Source organism: Rhinatrema bivittatum, chromosome 6, assembly GCF_901001135.1.
Source record: "Rhinatrema bivittatum chromosome 6, aRhiBiv1.1, whole genome shotgun sequence".
NCBI lineage: Eukaryota > Metazoa > Chordata > Amphibia > Gymnophiona > Rhinatrematidae > Rhinatrema > Rhinatrema bivittatum.
The window spans coordinates 250,912,072-250,932,426 of NC_042620.1; the positions used below are offsets into that span (position 1 = coordinate 250,912,072).

General features: G+C 45.9%; 1 protein-coding gene across 1 annotated transcript in view; it reads right to left on the bottom strand.

Moving 5' to 3' along the window:
• Positions 1-20,355, bottom strand: part of LOC115094089 (ras-related protein Rab-35-like) — a 38,261-nt gene that overhangs the window by 3,701 nt on the left and 14,205 nt on the right. The window contains exons 2-5 of the mRNA XM_029606787.1: positions 11,023-11,073; positions 4,984-5,107; positions 492-616; positions 93-217 (exon numbers count right to left, since the gene is read on the bottom strand). Of these exons, the coding sequence (XP_029462647.1) occupies positions 93-217; positions 492-616; positions 4,984-5,107; positions 11,023-11,073 (425 nt within the window). The remainder of the gene's footprint in view (positions 1-92; positions 218-491; positions 617-4,983; positions 5,108-11,022; positions 11,074-20,355) is intronic.

Below are 20,355 nucleotides of genomic sequence, written 5' to 3' on the forward strand. Positions count from 1 at the left end.
CAGACCTTGGAGGTCCTGGGCTGACACACTGTAAAAGCCTCCAATCACCTGCTTCTTTCCCCTATCCCCCAAATTCCATCTTTCCCTCATACCTCCTCTACATTTGCGTTTTCCTTTGCACTGGTTTCAAAGAGCCGCACGCCCATCTGTTCACTGAAACATTTTGCATCTGCAGCCTCAACTTGCTTCCGAGATGGGTCATCATTCTTATTCCCAACTGAGGTCGGAGACAGACAGACATTTATTCCCAACAGAGAGCACGAGTAAAACAAAAACAGAGGGACATTCTTATGCCCAAGCGAGGGCAAAGATAGAAAAAAAAAACAGACTTATTACAACAATCAACTCCCAATCACAGCATACAGAGAGATGAGCCTTCAGGCACAGGTGGAACATAGTGAAGGGAAGAGAAAGGGGTGGAGACAGGCTTGGGTAAGGAGCATGCAGGCGGGTTTTTATTCTAGGGTATATAAACCACGCTGGTAACTCACCCAGGATTTTACACACGCTATCGCAGTTCTGCCCAATCTCATGCAACCAGCGTTTCACGTTCACGAAGGACTCTGGGCTGGTGACATCGTAGACTATGATGACGCCGTGTGTGTTTCGATAATACCTGCCATGGCAGTGAGGAGAAAGAAGGGAAAAAAAATTGAGTTTCCACTGCAGAAGGGGCTCGCAAGAAGGGCATATCACCCCCCCCCCAAAAAAAAAAGAAACCCTCACTCCACTGGAAAGTGCACAAGTACAGAGTTTCAGTTGGACACCGGCGAGCATGACTGCAACTGACAGGAGATTTTCCCCATACACTTCTGCACTCCAGCTGTTCTGCGTTGGGGCAGTTTGGGGAGGTTTCTTGCACTGCTGCTGCCTGGTTATGAGGCGGCAGAAGTTGGCACCGCCTTTGCTAGACCTGTTTGCTCGTTTGTGGAGGGTGGGACGGGAGAGATGGACACACCCCCCACACCGGTTTCCATAAAATAATTCTGTAGGGAAATCTAATTTTAAACACCTTCTTGTTTTGTTGTTAAATTGACACTTCATCACAGGAGAATCTCCAAGTGTCAAGGGCATTGCCATGAACAGCTCCTCCCTCCCCCTTCATCTGTTTCCTGTTTCTTACAGACAACGAAGTGGGAGGAAAGTGGGTGGGGAGGGACGACTGCTCCACTTCAGTGGTGAGACATTAGGGTCTCCTGAAAACTAGAAATGCCCACAATGCTCAGTCCTCTTACAAAACCATCTGAAAACCAGTTTCAGATCTTGAAATCATTTTGAAACTGCTCTGAAATGGAAATGAAAACAATTGAATGGCTTCATTTGAAAATGTGTTTGTCTCGGAAGTTCATGTACTCAATAATATTAACACATACTCCATGAAATCCAATATGAATGTTTGATGCAGATTACAGAAAACAAGCATAAAAATGAGAAACATGTAAGAAACTACATTATCTAGGGATAATTCTTGTGTTGATCTAGTAGGTATCACAGGATGCAAAGAATCAAGGATTGATATGAAGAACCTCTGAGACAGATACAGGGTGCTAAAGCACACTCAAACTATCAAAATCACACAGACACGCATTTTATAATGCAGTTTTCATCGAGCTGGCTTTCGGGGTGCCAGCGAGGCCTATGGGAATGCCACTTCCACGGGGCCCATAGAAGGGCTGCTGCTGCCTCTCCTACAACCAAGCCAGCAGGAGAGTGCCTATGGTGCCCTGGCCTAACTCCCCTTCTCCCGCACAGTTCAAACAACAGATGTGAAGACTGCATGGGAAGGAGGGGTGCGTGAATTGTGGCAGGGCCATTGGCACTGCTCTCCTGCTGGCTGGGCCAAGCTGCAGAGAGAAATGAGGGGAGGTGGACGGTGAGAGCGAATCTCCAGGAATTTCCAAGGGAAGGAGACAGCAGGGAGGATTTGAAGGGTAGACTGAAAGATGTGTGAAGGACATTGGAGAGCTGGGGATGGGTAGGAGGTAGTGAGGGCTATAGAGGGAGTGAGAGAGGATGAAAGTATGAAAGAAAAGGGATATGGAGGCAGGAACAGGATGGCAGGGGATGAAAGGAAGAGGAAAAGCCACGAGGACTGGGGAGGATATAAATGGGGGTCTAGGACGTGGATAAAAGACAAGATGGAGCAACAGGAGAGGGGGAAAGAAAAGGGAGAGGGAAAACTGATAGGTAGGCAGGAGATGAAGAGGATACAGAGGGCTGGGAAGGCAATGGGTGTAAGAGGCATAAGTGGGAGGGATGAGGGAGGATGTGGATGATGGCAAGGAGGGAGAGGTAAATAGATGGCGATGGGAACGGGAGGGAGAGAGAGAAGGGGCAGTTGAGGGGAGAGTTGGGACAAGGAGAACTGGAGCAGAGAAAGAAGGATGAAATCTAGCTGTGAGTGGATAGAGGGCAAAAGAGAGAAAGAACAAAATGAAAGGGAAAGAAAGTCAGATGTGGAGGGGAAGTCAAGAAGCACGAAATGGAAAAGGAGACTCTTACTTTTATTCTTCACATTTGTTTATCATATTTGTGCATTCTTATACATATTTTTCTTTTTGAAACGGTTGTACGATAGACCTTTGTATGTCTTTTATCTTTTGATTCTGTGTTTTACTTGGTTCTTGATTGCGTAATTTTGTAAATTTATGCATCTTATTGTACAACGCTTCATAATCAGTGCATTTTTGAATAAACATTATATTGAAAAAAAAAAAAAAAAGGAGACTCTTGAAGAGACCAACAAGAGAAAAGTGGAGAAAAAGATCAGAACATGTATTAAATTGTATACCACTAATCCACTTTTCTAAGTGGTTCATAGAGAGTACATACACAATAATCTATAAATAATCATAAAAAGAGACGATAAATCAATAAAGAGAAAGTATGGCAGATGTCATACTTAGTCCCAAAGCTTCAGTTATATTAAAAGAATACCTCCTGCTTAAAGCACACTAGCTGCAACCACATTTCATTTTTAAAACTGAGACTGGATAAAGGGTCTCAATTTAGAACCTGCTAAAAAAACAAAACAAAAAGCGGCCTGCCAATGTTCCAATACCCTCGTCTTCAGCAATGTAAAGTCACCTTAAAGATTATCTACAACATCTGTTGAAATAAAAATGCTTTGCAGTGATGACTTCACCGCCTAGGGCAGCTGGACATCCTTCTACCGGTCCTGCCTGTGAATTTGTGTGGCCTATTATGAAGTTACCCCCTTTATTTTTATTTCTTCAGTGCTGCACTGCATACAAAGTCTGGCTTCTTGTGGTTTTCAGTTCAGTTTGTGTCTTGTTTCTAGTTCTAATTTCTAATTTGTGGTCACATTCCTGGTTTCACTTCAGTAACAGGAACACAAACTCCCTTTATGAGGAATTTTGTGAAGTAAAAAAATCTTACAAAAAAAAAAAAAAAAGTCATTCAAAACCTACATAGCAAACCTACTATTCCATAACAGCCTTAGCTCTCAGGCATCAAACAGCAAAATCCCTACTATGAAAAGGCAAATATTAGACTGGGCCCTAACACCAATACTTTTCCTAATTAGAAAAACAAAACAATTCAAACTGCTATAGATCCCTACATAGGAACTACATGCCAACAGAATACATCACCTCAGACACGTATGCAAAAAACAGATCTCCAGATACAGATTTACATTTGTATTTATTATTTTTCTTTACTGAATTGTAAGGGGAAACTTCCTGGTTGTGCTCCATAGTCTGCACCTATTGCTGGTGGACCTTACGTGGGTGCAGTGTATGTTTCTAGAACTGGGAAGTGCAGGGTTTATTCCTGGGATTCTGCCCATCCAGTAGGAACCCCAGGATTCAATGGTGTTGACGATTTTTGGAAACTGGAGGGAAGGGGTGATATAAGCAGTGTCCAGGAGAGGCACAAACCTAACAATCGGGCCGATATAGTAAAGTCCGTGGGCGAATGCCCGCTCTCCCGGCGCAAGCACAGGCCACTCTCCTGTGCGCGTGATTCTGTATTTAAATGGAGGCCCGGCGATAAAAGACAGGCAAAAGGAGGCGCTAGGGACACTAGCTCGTCCCTAGCCGCTCCTTTTGGACCGGAGCGGAGGCTGTCAGCGGGTTTGGCAGCCAACGCTCAATTTTGCCGGCGTCTGTTTTTGAGCCCGCTGACAGCCACGGGCTCGGAAACCGGACGCTGGCAAAATTGAGTGTCTGGTTTTCGACCTGACAGCTGCAGACTTCAAATTTTATTTTATTTTATTTTTTTACTTTTGGAAACTTTCAGGACCTCCGACTTAATATCGCCATGATATTAAGTTGGAGGGTGCACAGAAAAGCAGTTTTTACTGCTTTTCTGTGCACTTTCCCGGTGCCCAAAGAAATTAGCACCTACCTTTGGGTAGGCGCTAATTTCTGAAAGCAAAATGTGCGGCTTGGCTGCACATTTTGTTTTCTGAATCGTGCGGGAATACCTAATAGGGCCATCAACATGCATTTGCATGTTGATGGCCCTATTAGGTTCGGGGGGGATTGGACACGCGTTTTCGGCCCCTTACTGAATAAGGGGTAACGCTAGCGCATGGAAAACGTGCGTCCAATGGCGGGTTAACAGTGCACTCCGGAGCGCACTGTACTGTATTGGCCCGCTGATTTGTTACTGGTGCTAGAAGGGGGGGGGGGGGGGGGGAGGAAGAGAGCCTGGAAGAGCTTGCAGGCAGTGGCATGAGTGAAGCTGTATTTTTTTTTTTACACTGCGTGCATGACAGAAATGTTGGGGGGAGCACCAATTTCAGTTTTCGCACAGGGTACCAGTTTCCCCTAGAGCTGGTCCCAATTTTTCTGCACCCTCCACTAACTCTGAGGAAGCAGAGCTGTAGCCCAGCCAGCCATCCTCCTTCCCTTTCCCCGCCCCCCAGTCTGGGACTCACATGGTGGGGATAATGCAAACTACTCCTATCCGCAAGACATGTCCCCAGCCCCAATATCTCTGCAGCCCAGGACTCACGTAGAAGTGATGGTGCGGAAGCGTTCCTGCCCAGCTGTGTCCCAGATCTGCAGCTTTACTCGTTCTCCATCTATCACCAGGGTCCTGATCTTGAAGTCCACGCCGATCGTGGTGATATAGCTCCCTGCAAAGGGAATTAAAAAAAAACAACAGGACTCACATTGGCTCACCCGTGCACAGCACCTATACATCCCCTGAGATTCAGAAAACAGTAATTCTACATTATTTGGTGGGATCTGCCTGATTTGCAAGCCAACACACTTATCCCATGCTTAGGAACTGCAGAGTAACAACAGAAGAATGCAAAGTATATTTTTATGAAATGGATATCAGATAACAGTAGAGTCACAATCTGAAGTCAACCAATGGCATAAGCTGCAGAACAAAACACGCTGAGCTTTGTACGCCATGTCACCTGGCAGTAGCGTTGGAAGATGGGAGTTTGTGAAGCAGAAACTGAGCAGAGGTGAGGTGAGGGTCGCACAACCATGATCACACAAAGGGATCATTTATATATAGCAGCACATAAATTAACTTACAGGAGACAGAAAAAGCAAGGTCCCTTATCTGATGACATCAACTAAAACAGCCCAAGCTTTCTATTCTGTTATCATGCTGCAGTAGGAGTGTGCATTCGTTCTCGCCGTATTGGCGATCAACAATGTATATTGTACTATTCGTAGTATTCGTGGGGAAGCGAAACGTATCACGATTCCCCACGAATACACGAATCTTCGCCGAATTATACAGCCACCTAAATAAAAATTTAAACAAGCCCCCCACCCTCCTGAACCCCCCCAAGACTTACCAAAACTCCCTGGTGGTCCAGCGGGGGTCCGGGAACCATCCCCTGCACTCACACCCTCAGTGCCAGTTTCATCACGGCGCCGATAGCCTTTGTCACCAGGGCTACCGGTGCCATTGGTCAGCCCATGTCACATGGCCATCGGCGCCATCTTGTGCTCCTACCATGTGACAGGGGCTGACCAATGGCACCGGTAGCCCCTGTGACATAGTATGGGCAAAGGCTATCGGCGCCATTTTGAGTTCTGGCATCGGACAGCCGGAGTGCAGGAGGTCGCTCCGGGATCCCCGTTGGACCCCCAGGGACTTTTGGCCAGCTTGCGGGGGCCTCCTGACCCCCACAAGACTTGCCAAAAGTCTAGCAGGGGTCCGGGAGCGACCTCCTGCATGCCGGCCGTCCGATGCCAGAACTCAAAATGGCGCCGATAGCCTTTGCCTATACTATGTCACAGGGGCTACCGGTGCCATTGGTCAGCCCCTGTCACATGGTAGGAGCACAAGATGGCGCCGATGGCCCTGTGACAGGGGCCGACCAATGGCACTGGTAGCCCCGGTGACAAAGGCTATCGGCGCCGTGATGAAACCGGCACAGAGGGTGTGAGTGCAGGGAATGGCTCCCAGACCCCCCGCTGGACCACCAGGGAGTTTTGGTAAGTCATGGGGGGGGGGGGGGGCAGGAGGGTGGGGGTTGTAGTTAATTTGAATTTTAGCTGGGACACGAATAGAAATCGCCGTATTAATGCATCGGGGTGCCAGACGGCCGAATGCAACGTATCTGCTCCCCGACGAATCCGAATCACGAATGCAACGTATGGCGTCCCTCTGCACATCCCTATGCTGCAGTGCTTGAGGAGAGGCATGCAAAAATGAACCCTTTCCTATAGTAAGGCCTGCATCTATCATATCAGTCACTCACTCTCCACCCTCTGACTGATACAAAACAGAGCAAATGCTATGGGGCAGGCTCAGCACCGCATCCAAAAGCTGTTTTCAGATGCAGTAGATGCCTTCACTGGACCATAAGAAATGCCATGCCGAGTCAGATTAAGATCCATCCAGCCCTGCACGCCACGTCCAACAGTGGCCAGTCCAAGTCGCAAATACCTGGCAGATCCCATTCCAGTTATTCACTCCCAGGGATAGCAATAGCTTTCATTAGTCTACCTGGCTACTAATGTTTTATGGACTTTTCCTCCAGGAACTCGTTCAAACCTCTTTTAAACTAAGCGAGTTCCTTAACTACATCCTCTGGCAACAGATTTCACAGCTTGATTTGCACTCAATGAAAAAGCATTTTCTACAAATTGTTCACATCTGCTGGCAGTGTGAATGTCATGGAGCGTCCCTTTGTTTGAGCATTATCTGAATGGGTAAATAACCTTTATTATTTACCACTCATGATTTTATAAAATTTCTAATCATGTCCCACTCAGCCATCTCTTTTCTAAACGGAAGAGCCAAACCTGGGAAGCCTCTGTCATAGGAGACCAGCCACCCCCTTTATCATCTGTCTCACCCTCCCCTGCACTATTTTGAATTCTACCGTGTCTTTGAGATGGGGCAAGCAGAACTGTGCACAATACTCAAGATGAGTTCACACAGGCAATACAAGTTTCCCCATTTCTTTCTCTATTCCTTTCCAGCCCATTCCTAACATTTTATTTTCTTTTTTTGACCGCCATCAGACACTAAGCTCAGAATTTCAATGTTTTGTATACAAAGTCCTTTTCCTGGATGGTAACACCCAATATAGAGCCCAGCATTCTGTACCTTTGCACTTTTCCACATTAAATTGCATCCGTCAGTCACCTGCCCAGTCTCCTTCTCTCGCATGCAGCTGTTTTTAATACCTTTTGCAAATGATAATACATTATTCAATCTGATTACTTCACACATCACTCCCAGCACAGATTCCAGATCCAATCCTTGTGGCACTCCACTAATGACCTCTCTCAATTTGGAAAAACTAACCTTTCAGTCCTACCCTCTGTTTCCTGTCTTTTATCCGATTACCAATCCACACCAGGCCACCACTCCTATCCTAAGTTTTTTTTTTTAGTTTCCTGAGGAGTCTCCAGTGGGGGAATTTTTCTATTTTCAGGAGGCATTTGACAGTGTATTAAGTTGGTTTATCTCTCTACATATTTACACCATCAAAAAAAATAAAAAAAATCAAAAGATTGGTAAAGTGAGACTTCCCATTGCTAAACCATGACGACTACTCCCCAATTAAGTCATGTCTGACTATATGGCCAGTGATTTTGTTTTTAGAAATAGCTTCTATCATTTTGCCTAGCACAGATGTCAGGCTCGCTGGTCTATATTTTCCTAGATCATGCCTGGAGCCCTATATGAAAACCAGTGCCACACTGACCACCCTCCAAGCAGTTTTAAATGATAGGTTACAGACTACTAGCAAACGGTTTGCAATTCCATATTATGGAGTTCATTTAGGACTCTGGGGTAGGTGCCATCCGGTCTTGGGGCTCTCTTACTCTTGAGTTTGTCAATTTGATCTATTACATCCTCCATCATAACAGACTCGTTTTAGTTGCTCAGAATCACCACCACTTAACAATATTTCAGGTTTGGGCATGTTCCCAACATCCTCCTCAGTAAAGAACAAGGCTAAGAAAATTCAGGTTTTCTGCTATTTCCTTGCCCCTTTTGCCTCTCAGTCAACTATAGGCCCAAATGACTCCCTATCAGGCTTTTTGTTTTGAACGTACTTTAAAGTGTTTATCACCACCTCTCTTGGCCCGTCTTACTATTGATTTAGATCTAACTTGCCAATGCTTACTTTCTTGCTATTTTCTTCATTTGGGTCTGCCTTCCATTTTCTGAATGATTCCCTTTTGGCTTTAATTGCCTCTTTCACCTCACCATTAAAGTCATGTGGATTTCCTTTGATTTATTTATTTTTTTTAAATGCTAGGGATACAATTTATCTGGGCTTCCAAGATGGTATTTTTAAATAATGTCCACACCTCATGCAAACTTGTCTAACTGCTCCTTTTAGTTTAAGTTCTCTTATTGTATCAGTCTCTCTTTTTAAAGTTATATGCTACTGCAATAGTTTTAAGGTCCTCCCTCCAGGGATTATTTAGATTTGATTGCATCATTATTGCCTGGTGGCCCAAGTGCAGTAACCCCTTGAAGCAGGTTGTGCATTCCCTGGAGGACTTTCATTGGTTCAGTCATTTATAGCATCTAAAAACTTAGCTGTTCTGCCAGGTGCCGATGAGACACTGACTCATATACTGGGGTAACTGAAATCTACCATTATTGTATTGCAGGGTCTTTTCTGCCTTTCTAATTTCAGCTAGCAGTTTGTCATCTTGGCCAGGTGGACATAGTATATATTCACTGTTAAACTCACACATGAAATTTCTATCCATAAGGATTCCACAGTGCATTTTGTTTCCTACAGGATTTTGTTCATGCTTGACTCTATACCATCTTTCCCATATGGAGCCACTCCTCCATCAATTCGATCGGCTCTGTCACATCGATATAATTTATACCTTGGTAGGACACATTAGTTATCCTCCTTTCACCAGGTCTCTGACATGACTATAATTGTCTATATCCTCTATTGCCTTATATTCTAACTTTCCAGTCTTCTGCCATTTGCAGAAGGTATGTCTTTTATTTGTAGTTTTATTTCTATTTGCAACCTGATGATATAGGAAGGGTAGAATCAGTGTGCTTTTTATCTAAATCCATCTGCATTACTTCAGCCTTAACCATAACATCTCAGTTCCCAGTTTTGCAAGTACCCTTGGACGATATCTCCCTTTGAACCCATGCACTTCTGAGCCTGTATTGGCTTTTCTCTATAATATAGTTTAAAAGCTGCTCCGTCTTTTTTTTTTTTTTTTTTTATTAAAGTGTTAGCACCAACAGCCGGGGTTCCAGCCTGGATCAGGCTGAGTTCATACCATCAGATTAGGCTCCCCCGACCCCAGAATGTGACCCATTTAACAAAATCTAAAAGCTCGTTTCCCTGCGCCTTCGTCTTATCCACACATTCAGACTCCGAGGTCCTGCATGTTAAACAGGCATCATTGCTTCTGGTAATGCAATCCTGGAGGCTCCAAACTTCAATTTCCTATCTAAAATCCTACATTTAGCCTCCAGATCCTGCCTCCTGCACCTTCCTATCGGGCCGATACAGTAAAATCGCGGTAGAGCGGGCGAGCACCCGCTCTCCCAGCGCGCGCACAGGACACTCCCTGTGCGCGCGATACAGTAAGTTAATTTATTTGAATTAGGCCCGGTGGTAAAAAAAAAAAAAAAAAAAGCGGCACTAGGGACACTAGCTCGTCCCTAGCACCTCTTTTTTTGACAGGCACGGCGGCGGCCGTCAGCGGGTTTGACGACGCTCAATTTTGCTGGCGTCAGTTCTCGAGCCCGCTGACAGCCACGGGTTCAGAAACAAAGTTGAGCATCCGGTTTTCGACCCACCAGCCGCGGGCCCATTTAAACATTTTTTTTTTTAATACTTTTTTAAACTTTCGGGACCTCAGACTTAATAGTGCCATGATATTAAGTCAGAGGGTGCACATAAAAGCAGTTTTTACTGCTTTTCTGTGCACTTTCCCGGTGCCCGGAGAAATTAGCGCCTACCTTTGGGTAGGCGCTAATTTCTGAAAGTAAAATGTGCGGCTTGGCTGCACATTTTGCTTTCTGAATCGCGCAGGAATACCTAATAGGGCCATCAACATGCATTTGCATGTTGCAAACTGTATTAGGTTCGAGGGGGTTGGATGCACGTGCTATTACCCCTTACTGAATAAAGGGGTAAAGCTAACCCATCCAAAACACGCATCCAAATGCCGGCTAACAGTGCGCTCCGAAGTGCACTGTACTGTATGGGCCTGTATGTCATTCTGCACTATGACGGCTGGCTCCTCCCCAGCACTCTTTAAAATGGGATGAGACAGGGCTCACATCTGATGAAAAAGTTAAACTCCCTTTCTGCCCCTGAGCCGTTACCCAGGAGACATAGTGACCAGCGCCCCGAATTACTGATACATCAGTTAACACCTTCCTAAGCCCTCTTCACTGCCCTTTCCCACCTCTCCAGACACACAAACCCCAATGCCCCTCCCCAAAACACACAAACTTCAAAACCCCTATTCAATCCCCCAAAATACAGGCAACACCCTTCCCGAGCCCAAAACAAACAGATACTCCTTTATATATTTCTATGTATGGAAAAAGTACACCTACCAGAAAAGGTATTATCAGCAAACCTCAGCAGAAGGCTGCTTTTGCCCACACCTGAGTAAAAGAAAAAGATAAAACTAGTTAATACATCTATATTACTGCCAGCATATATTAAACTGCAGAGAATAAAGCACATTCCCAGGGGTTTCTATTCTCTCTCATGTAAAAGCCAAAACACAAATAGTACATTGGGTTTAAACTACAAATGTAGAAATCTGAAAGATATAAGTTAATTGTAGCAAGCTGGAGCTTTGCCTGAGTCATGAAGAGGACAATTTTGAAAGCCATTTACACAGGTAAAAGAAAAAAAAAGGAAGGAGGAGTAATAAAGGAAGCACTGAACAGCACATACTGTAGAGATCAGTCCCGTCCCGTCCCCCCCGTCCCCCAATACCCTAAGGACAAACTCCTGTCCCCACTCAAACACGCTACACCCTTCCCCTCACGGACGGCAAGAAGTAAAAATGGGGTCTCTTCAAACCCCTGGAAAGAAAGGCAGGGTTGCCCTTGCCCACAAAAAACAGGAGCTCTCCTCAGCACTACAGCCAAACACGAATGGGATAAATCAATCTACGAAGAGTTCTGTCCATAGAGCTTTCTCGGTGGCAGGGCCACAGCTCTACCTGAGAACAGTACTTTTCAGTTGCTCTGATGCTAACTTTAAGAAGGCTCGAAGACTTATTTATTCAGAAAGGCGTTACTGAACGCCGCTCTGTCCGTCCATCATAGTAGGACAGTTAGCTCATTAAATCTCCATCTTAGCATGTCTGCTGCAGCTGCTTTGTTGTAAGCTAGTGATTCGCTGTGCTTCTTCTGCAGTTATGTTAGTAAAACAAATATACAAAGCAAACTATTTTATGTACATGCCTTTGTAATCTGCCTTGGAATATCCATTGTGAAAGGGCAGACTATACGTTTTTAATAAACTCAAATTCCCTGAATCTGCGAGTGAACTGAATGTGTGGAATGTTTAGGATATTTCTAGAAACCAAATACAACGAATGACTGGTAAGGACTGGCAGCTGTCCATTTTCATGAAAATCTTTGGTCAGAAGATCTACTTGCCAATTTGGAAACCAGTGGCTCCGGCTCTGCCCGACACAAATACCCCGAGAGTACCACGAGACTTGGTGCAGAATCAGGTCAACTCTTGGCCCTTAGCTATTTGGCTGAGTTAAGTTTCAAGGCCAATAGCAGCAGCCAGGGGAGTGCATGGCTGCTCTCTGGCTGAGTTGTGTGACACTGACAGTTCTTTGGACAGTCAAACGATGTTCACGGGATGAATGCAGTCGACATCACCCGTTGGCACAGCCTGAGCTGGATTTTAAACAAGTAATAGGCATTGCTCTGGCTACGGAAGCACCCGCAAGGTTCTGCCAGGCCCGAACCACCTTCTGCTCACCGCGTAACACGATTCTGGCAGCCTTCGCATCTTTAACACCAAGACCATGCCAAGCTCCAGATATTTTGGCAGGACCATACCTCAAGCAGGGGAGGGTGTGGGGGGAATCAGTGTAAATGCTGTTTCTACTGTAGCGACATCTGTGATCTTTTAGTCCTGCAGGTTTCAAAAGCAAGAATACTGGTGTTGCCACACCCAGGGCCATGTGGCTCGAATGTGTCCCTTCAGAAATCAGATAGGCATCTGTATTACATGAATACTCTGGCAGATCTATGTTTACACCTCATCATAGAAACATGAGGGCAGGAAAAGACCTATCTAGTCTGCCCACCCATCCAATTAATTCAGCTTATAATTCCAGTCACTCCCTCACAGTGTGTTTGTCCCATGCTTTCTTGAATTTAGATACTGGGTTGGGGGTTTTTTTTGGGTTTTTTTTCTGTCTGCAAAAGAGGTCTGTATATTACACCAACAGAGAGATTTTCAATCCCCTCTTCAGATTAACCCACAGTGCCCTTCTCATAAACCCCGCAATTCCATTGCTTTAATTTTTATTTTTTTTTAAATATATACTGCTATACCTCCTTTCTTCAAACCCAGCCCTTCCTGAATAGATTGTAGCCCGGTATAACTACATCCCACTCATGGTTTTTCGTGTACCGAGTCAGTGTCAATCACTACATCCAAGTCAACTTCTTCCATGCCTGCCTCCAGATCTGGGACTTTATGTCCCAAACTATCAGGCTGATACAGTACAGTGCGCTCAACTGGCATTTGGATGCGCGTTTTCGATGTGCTAGCTTTACCCCTTATTCAGTAAGGGGTAATAGCGAGTCGAAAATGCGCGTCCAACCCCCTCCCCCCCCCGAGACTAATAGGGCCATCAACGTGCATCTGCATGTTGCGGGCGCTATTAGTCATTCCAGCGCGATAGTCAAGTAAAATGTGCAGCCAAGACGCACATTTTACTTTAAGAAATTAGCGCCTACCCAAAGGTAGGTGTTAGTTTTTGCCGGCGCCAGGGAGGGTCCCAAAAATTAAAAAAAAAAACAACAAAAAAAACTACACAACTTAAAATGGGCCCATGGGTTGAAAACCAGACGCTCAATTTTGACGGTGTCCGGTTTCCGAACCCGTGGCTGTCAGTGGGCTCGAGAACCGACGCCGGCAAAATGGAGCGTCGACTGTCAAACTCACTGACAGCCGCTGCTCCTGTCCAAAAAGAAGCGCTAGGGACGCGCTAGTGTCCCTAGCGCCTCTTTTTACCGCAGGCCCTAATTTAAATAAATTAACTTACTGATTCGTGTACACAATCGTGTGCGCTCGCCCACTCTCCTGCGATTTTTACTGTATCGGCCCGTATGAGCATTAGATTACAGCTTTCCAGATGTTGCCCTTTTTGTCCCATTTCTATACAAGTAGTTGATGTTTACCTACCTTTGGGCTTTGTTCACCTATCCAACAATTCTAATTTAAAGCCCTCTTCAGATTGTTTGCCAGTCTGTGTTGGTAGATGCTGCACCCAGTCTCTCCTCAGCAGCCCCTGAAATATCATCCTATGGTCCAGGAAGCCTATTGCAATTGATGGCCACCTAGTAGAAATGGATTTGGATACTGGTGCAGCTCTCTTAGTAACGGGAGAGGACTTATTTTGGTCACGCTGCCCCTCAGAGAAAACACAGCTTCAACCAGTAACGCTGTAGATGTGCACGTACACCAGGGAGTCCATTCTCTTGGCAGGAGCAGTTATGGTGGATGTGAGGATAAGGAATCAAACTGTGGCTGCAGAGGAAAGATCTTTACCTCCTGGGGCAGAACTGGCTTTGTGTTCTAGACTTTGACTACTCAAAGATTAGTGCCTCTGGGTTAAGCCAACTAGACAACGTACTGCATATGTGAGCACCAGTGTCTGCTCCTGGATTGGGCATTTTAAGAGGAAGAGGAAAAGAAGCCCACATTACAACAGACCCAGAAGCTCAACCCTAATTCTTTCTAACCTCACATGGTACCTCATGCCCCTTGGATGAAGGTGGCTACTGAGTGACTCCACTTAGAGAAGAGCAGCATCTTAGAACCTGTGAAATTTTCACAAGGTACTTCTCCTGGTCATGAAGAGTGATGAGCCCCTGCAGATCTGTGGAGACTATAAAGTTACACTAAACAGGGCAGCACAACTGGCGTTCTACCTAGTCCAAGGTAGAGGATTGGTTTGCCTATCTGGTGGGGAGAGGAGCAGGGCTCGTTATCTAAATTGGGCAGCTGCCGCTTGACTAGATGTCAAGCAGGCTAACAACAATCTCTATACACTAGGGACTCTTCAGGTATACTTTTGTTACCTTTTGGAATTTTTATTTTTTTTTTTTAAACAAGCCAAAGGAGTGCTTCAGGGAATCCCAAACATACTGGTATGCCTGGATGACACATGGCTAACATGATCTGAATGGTAATCTCACTGGGAAAAAAAAAAAACGTCTTCATGTGGTCCTTTAGAAATTACAAGAAGCTGAGTTTAAACTGACAAAAAAACAAAACAAAACAAAAAAAACCCCCACAAGCTAAAAATGTTTTTTGGATAAATCTCTACAATTCTTGGGCACCACCTACGGAGAAGGATTGCACCCAATGAAAGATAAGCATCAGGGCAAAAGAAAGCTCCAGCTAGCTTTAAACCGGTTGAGTGCTGGTTTGACAGGCTAAAGTTTTGCCCATGACCACAGGCCAGCTTAAATGAACTGTGGCAGAGCAACCCGGAGACCCGTGGCTATGTACCCAAGGATCCAGGCTGCTCCTCAAAAGGTTTAAGAGGGGATTCCTTGGAACAGTACATTATTCCAGGAACCTGAGGGCTGTGAACCATGCGATCTGCCCTTCCTGCCTGAGTAGATTCCAACTTGAACTGAACCTTCCCGTTTAAGGTTTCAACTTAACTGTTAAGGACTATAAACCTGCCACACTCCCAGCATAGAGGGAACTTGTGTTGGAGATGAAGTTAGCCAAGTGTTTTGTTGTTTGAAAATAAGAGGCTGAATTGAATCTACAGGAGTTGTGCTAAATACTTCCAGGCTGGCGACCTGACAATAAGGAGAGGACGATTGATTAAGCACCAGGGGCAAGCTTGGTGTCAGAACTAAAAGCATATCTTGCACTCCTAAAATTACTATCACAAGTCTCTCCTTAGGTTGGCCATAGTGTTCAGACCACCGCATTTCCCATCACAGAAGCAGGCTCCTTGAGAATGGGGACATTTTACCGCCTTTAAACTAGCGGTAATCATCCAAAAGGTATGGACATGCTCTGACCTTAGCGTCCTGATGGTATTAGCATATCCCACTTTATGGTGAGGTAGCTGTACTTTCACATACCTTCCCAGGCAAAGGCTCATTGTCTCTGCATCCGACACACTGACCCTTGCTGAGAAAAAACTACTTGAATCTACACTAGGAAGCCCTGGCAATTATGTTTGGAGTTAAGAAGTTTTACATAAAGTTCCATCATTCTTACAGACCACAGTAAGCATCCTGGGGGAAGCCAAACATGTGCCCACATTGGTTTCCAACAGAATGTAATAGTGGGCACAGATTGTCTGCCTCCTCATACACCATCAAGCACTGACAAGGGACTTGGTGATGTACGATGCCCTTAGTAAGCTGTCTTTAGCAGGATGCCTGGAAAAGGAGAGAGGACCCCTGTTACAGTTAGTCACATTAGAAGGGATCCTAACCAGGATCCAGAATTAGCACGAGTGCTGGAATAGGCGCAATATGGATAGCCCAAGGTAGTATCTGAGAAGCTTCTAAATCCAAACTTTCATTGCCACTGGCAACTGAGGATTCAGGCAGATTGTCTAATATGGTGCAGTAGGGTGGCTGTTCTAAGGCAACTGAGGCTTGTGGTACTACAGCAACTACATGGCAGACATGTGGGCATGTCCCACATAAAGGGAATTTCCCAAAGGATAATCTGGTGACTGAGTATTGACAGGATATTGAAGAAATGCCGGGGAAATCTATTCCTTGTGAGGATTTGTGCATGTGCCGGCGCACCCAAGGGAATGATCAGAGACCATGGGCGAGACTGCATGCAGATTTTGTTAGGCCGTTCCCGGGTAAAATACTGTGGGTTCTCATGAGTGTTCATTCCAAATGGCACAAACAGCACACAGTGCTATCCTTTACCTCCAGGCTCATGACAACTCCACGTCAAATCTTTTCCACACATAGGTTGCCAGAAATTGCTGTCTTAGACAATCCTTTATTCTGGAGAATTTCAGGAGTTTATGTCCTGCAATGGCATCCACTATATAAATACTGCTCCATGCCACCCAGTCTCTAGTGGGTTCTCAGAACAGCTCAGAATGTAGAAGATGGATTGCACCACAGGGGGAAGGAGCGTTTGACACACATGGCCAGTGTTTGTGCTAAAGAGTGATACCATATAACACAAACAGATGTCGCACCAACTGAGCTGCTTTTTAGCAAAATCCTGCACTCTGTCAGGGATTAAGTGCACCGGTGCCAGTTGCTCAAACAAAGGAGGCATCGGATACCCTTCTTCCAGAAGGTGGGCCATGCAGTGTGCCAAATCTTGGGACTGGATCAACATAAGAACATGCCATACTGGGTCAGACCAAGGGTCCATCAAGCCCAGCATCCTGTTTCCAACAGTGGCCAATCCAGGCCATAAGAACCTGGCAAGTACCCAAAAACTAAGTCTGGAGTGATGGGCACTTAAATGGGCCCTGTGTTGAGTGAGGTATGGCTAGACCCAGGAAGGGCAGTAAAGGGGCTCACTGACCACAGTGGAAAAGCTGTGGACATGGATTCCCCTCTGAAGAAGGAAGAAAGATAGTGAATTAGTGGGGAAACCCCATCAGGAGTCTCAGAGGCTGAGGAAACAGTGGAAGAAGTGCCTGTGCTTCCTAGTGATGCCCACATAAGTTCAGAGACTCCAGATGAACAAATCATGGGTGTGGGGGAGGGAAGATGACAATGGAGCACGTCCACAAGGTATCAAGGTGCCCATACTCCGAAGATCACAAAGGAAGGAAGGGGAAAGCTCTGGACAGGCTGAATCTATAGTAATATCTGAATCATGGGGGGGGGGGGGGTCTGGATATTAATTACTAGCTGATTTAAGCCCCCAGTGCTAACTGTTAAACAATCTCACATCAATATTAGTGTCCTGTTGCTGTGGAATGTGTAGAGAGCCCCCCAGAGGGTGGAGGTGCAAATTGCTAACTGGGCCCTAGAAGTCCTTGTCAGCCAAGTTTATGTACAACCGGTGAGGAGCTCTGAATAAAAATCCAGTTTATGTACAGAGGTTTGGGGCTGTATGTTATTACATGGTCCCCCTGTGGGAATGCAGAGTCCTGCTGCACAATTCAAGTTGGTCCTGTAAGCACACAGGTTGCAGTTTTTCTAGCGTCCTTGCTGATATTTCATGGCAGGTATGCCATAGATACCGTCCACATTTCCTCTCAAGGTTTGGCACATGATCTCTGCTTCCCGCCCCCTCCCCTTTCAGTCAAAGCTATACTTCCAAGATTCCCAGAGCAAAGGAAAAAAACACACCCCAAAACCAGGATCATCAGAAGCTCTGGTCTTACTGATAGAGCCCTATTTCTCAGGTTAGTTCAAGGCCTGGCATGATCAGATAGATTTAGTTTAATCCAAGAGACTACAATTCAGGACCTCTGGTATAGAGAACAGTGCAGCACTAACTATAGCAAGTGACTTCTGAACACACAATGGCTGGTTGTTTCTAGGTGTTAACTTATTATGAGGTAGACAGCTGGCAAACAAAAGGACAAACATTTACCAAGGGAAAAAAAATACAATCACCATGATTTCTACTTGCAGATTCAATGAGAGGAGGAATGCAGTAGTTCCAGTCCAGTTAGAGCATATGCGGCATAAAGTCTTAAATTTCAAATGGTGCATTTGATATAAGCAAAACTGACCTATGGCCAAATGAATTGGACACTGCTGGAGGGCATACATTACTTAATGCTATCAGTCAGTCTCAGAGAGACAAGTTAATAGATGGTTCAGTCCTATCCCATTAATAGATTCTGCTTTAAGAACCAATCAAGGGGGTCGCTGCACAGACAGGGAGCAAGAGATGTTTTTATCAGTCACAAGTGCCACCTTTTAGGAAGACTGTTATAAACGGTTAGCACTGCAAGTAGCATAGAGAGAGTCTTCCTATGCTAGCAAACAGTTTCCAGTTCAGATCTGGATGGAAGGTGGAATTTGGATTCCCTCAGCAATCCTCTACATCAGAGCTTTCCAAAGTGTGTGTCGCAACACTTTGGTGTGTCGCGCAAGCCCGGTGCACGTGACACACCGGCAAGTGGGAGCCAATGCAGCCGCCGGTGGACCTCATCCCACTGGTGGCTGAGCAGTAAAGAATCGCTGTGCTGTGTGCCGCGGACACACAGCAGGAAGATCGGCATGGCCGTGGTGGAGCTCACCTCACCACGGCCTGAAGAACAAGGTCACGTCAAAACGTGCAGATGCTCCGCCTCCTTCCTGCCCACGCGGCCCCGGAAGGAAAATGTTGCCGGAGCCGCACGGGCAGAAAGGGGGAGGAGCATCAGCCGTGTGCAGAAGAGGAGCAGCGTCATTACAGCGTGTGAGAAGAGGAGGCGGCCCCCACCGCAGATCGGTCTGAAAAGATCAGGGCCGCCGCCCCCGCGATCGGCCCGAGAAGATCAGGGCCGCTGCAGAGCCCATCCTGCAGCGACCCGTGAAGAGGAGGCCCAGAGGTAAGAGAGAGGCTGAGGGCCCGTAGAGTGCGTCTGTGAGCCAAGTTGAGCGATTGTGTGCGGGAGTGAGGTCCTGAATGTTTGCAGAGACAGCATGTGAGAGAGCCTGTGTGTGTGTGAGAGAGACAACATGTGCAAGAGAGAGACTGTGTATGAATGATTGTATGAGAGAGAGCATGTGACAGTGAGAGCCTGTGCTTGAGCAAGACAACATGTGGGTGTGAGAGAGTGCCTGGGTGTGTGAGAGTCAGACAGCATGTGCAAGAGAGAGACTGTATGAATGATTGTATGAGAGAGAGCATGTGAGTGTGTGAGAGAGAGAAAGCATGTGACAATGAGAACCTGACTGAATGTTTGAGGGAAGAAGATAGATGGAGAGAAAAGAAATAGAAAAAAAGACAATATGAAAGGAATTGGCAAAAAAATAAGAAAGGGGAGGTGGAACAAAAAAGCCTGTGACCAACCGATTAGAAAACTAAGATCAGACAGCAAAGGTAAAAAAAAAGAAATAATTACTTTTTACTGATTGGCACATGTAATCTTTGGTAATGTGCAAGAGTAGCACTTTCTCTATGCTGATTTCACAATGTACGAGATCAACATGGAGGAAGTGGAAACCCACGGGGCCTGCACAGAGGAGGCAGCAGAATGGGCTTCAGTGCCAATAGCAGCAATCAGCGCCTCCCCAATAGCCATGCGGCAGCAGTGACAGTGGCAGCAGAGGAATGAGAGAGGCTCCGAGGTTGCTGGCACAAGAAAGAGAGGGGGTTTGCCTTTAGTGTGTGCCTGCCTGAGGGTGTGTCTGTGTATGAGAATGTATGGGTGTCTTCCTGGGGTTTGTATGTGTGAGAATAGGTGCTGGCCTGTGTGTGGTGTATGTGTGTGTGAGAATGAATTGGTGCCTGTCTTGGGGGTCTGTGTGTGTGAGAATGAATGTGTGCATGCCTGAGGGAGTGGTGTGAAATTGAATGGAAGCCTGCCTGGGGGTCAGTTTCAGTGTGTGAGAATGACTGGGAGCTTGCCTGGGTGTGTGTGTTTGTGTATATGAGGGAGCCAGACAGAGTATGTATGAGAAAATCCAGGGGAGTAAGAGTTTGTGTGGGGGTGTGTGTGTGGAGGGAGAGAGAGTGTCTTAGAGCTTGAGAGTGTGTCAGTGTCTGTGAGAGCG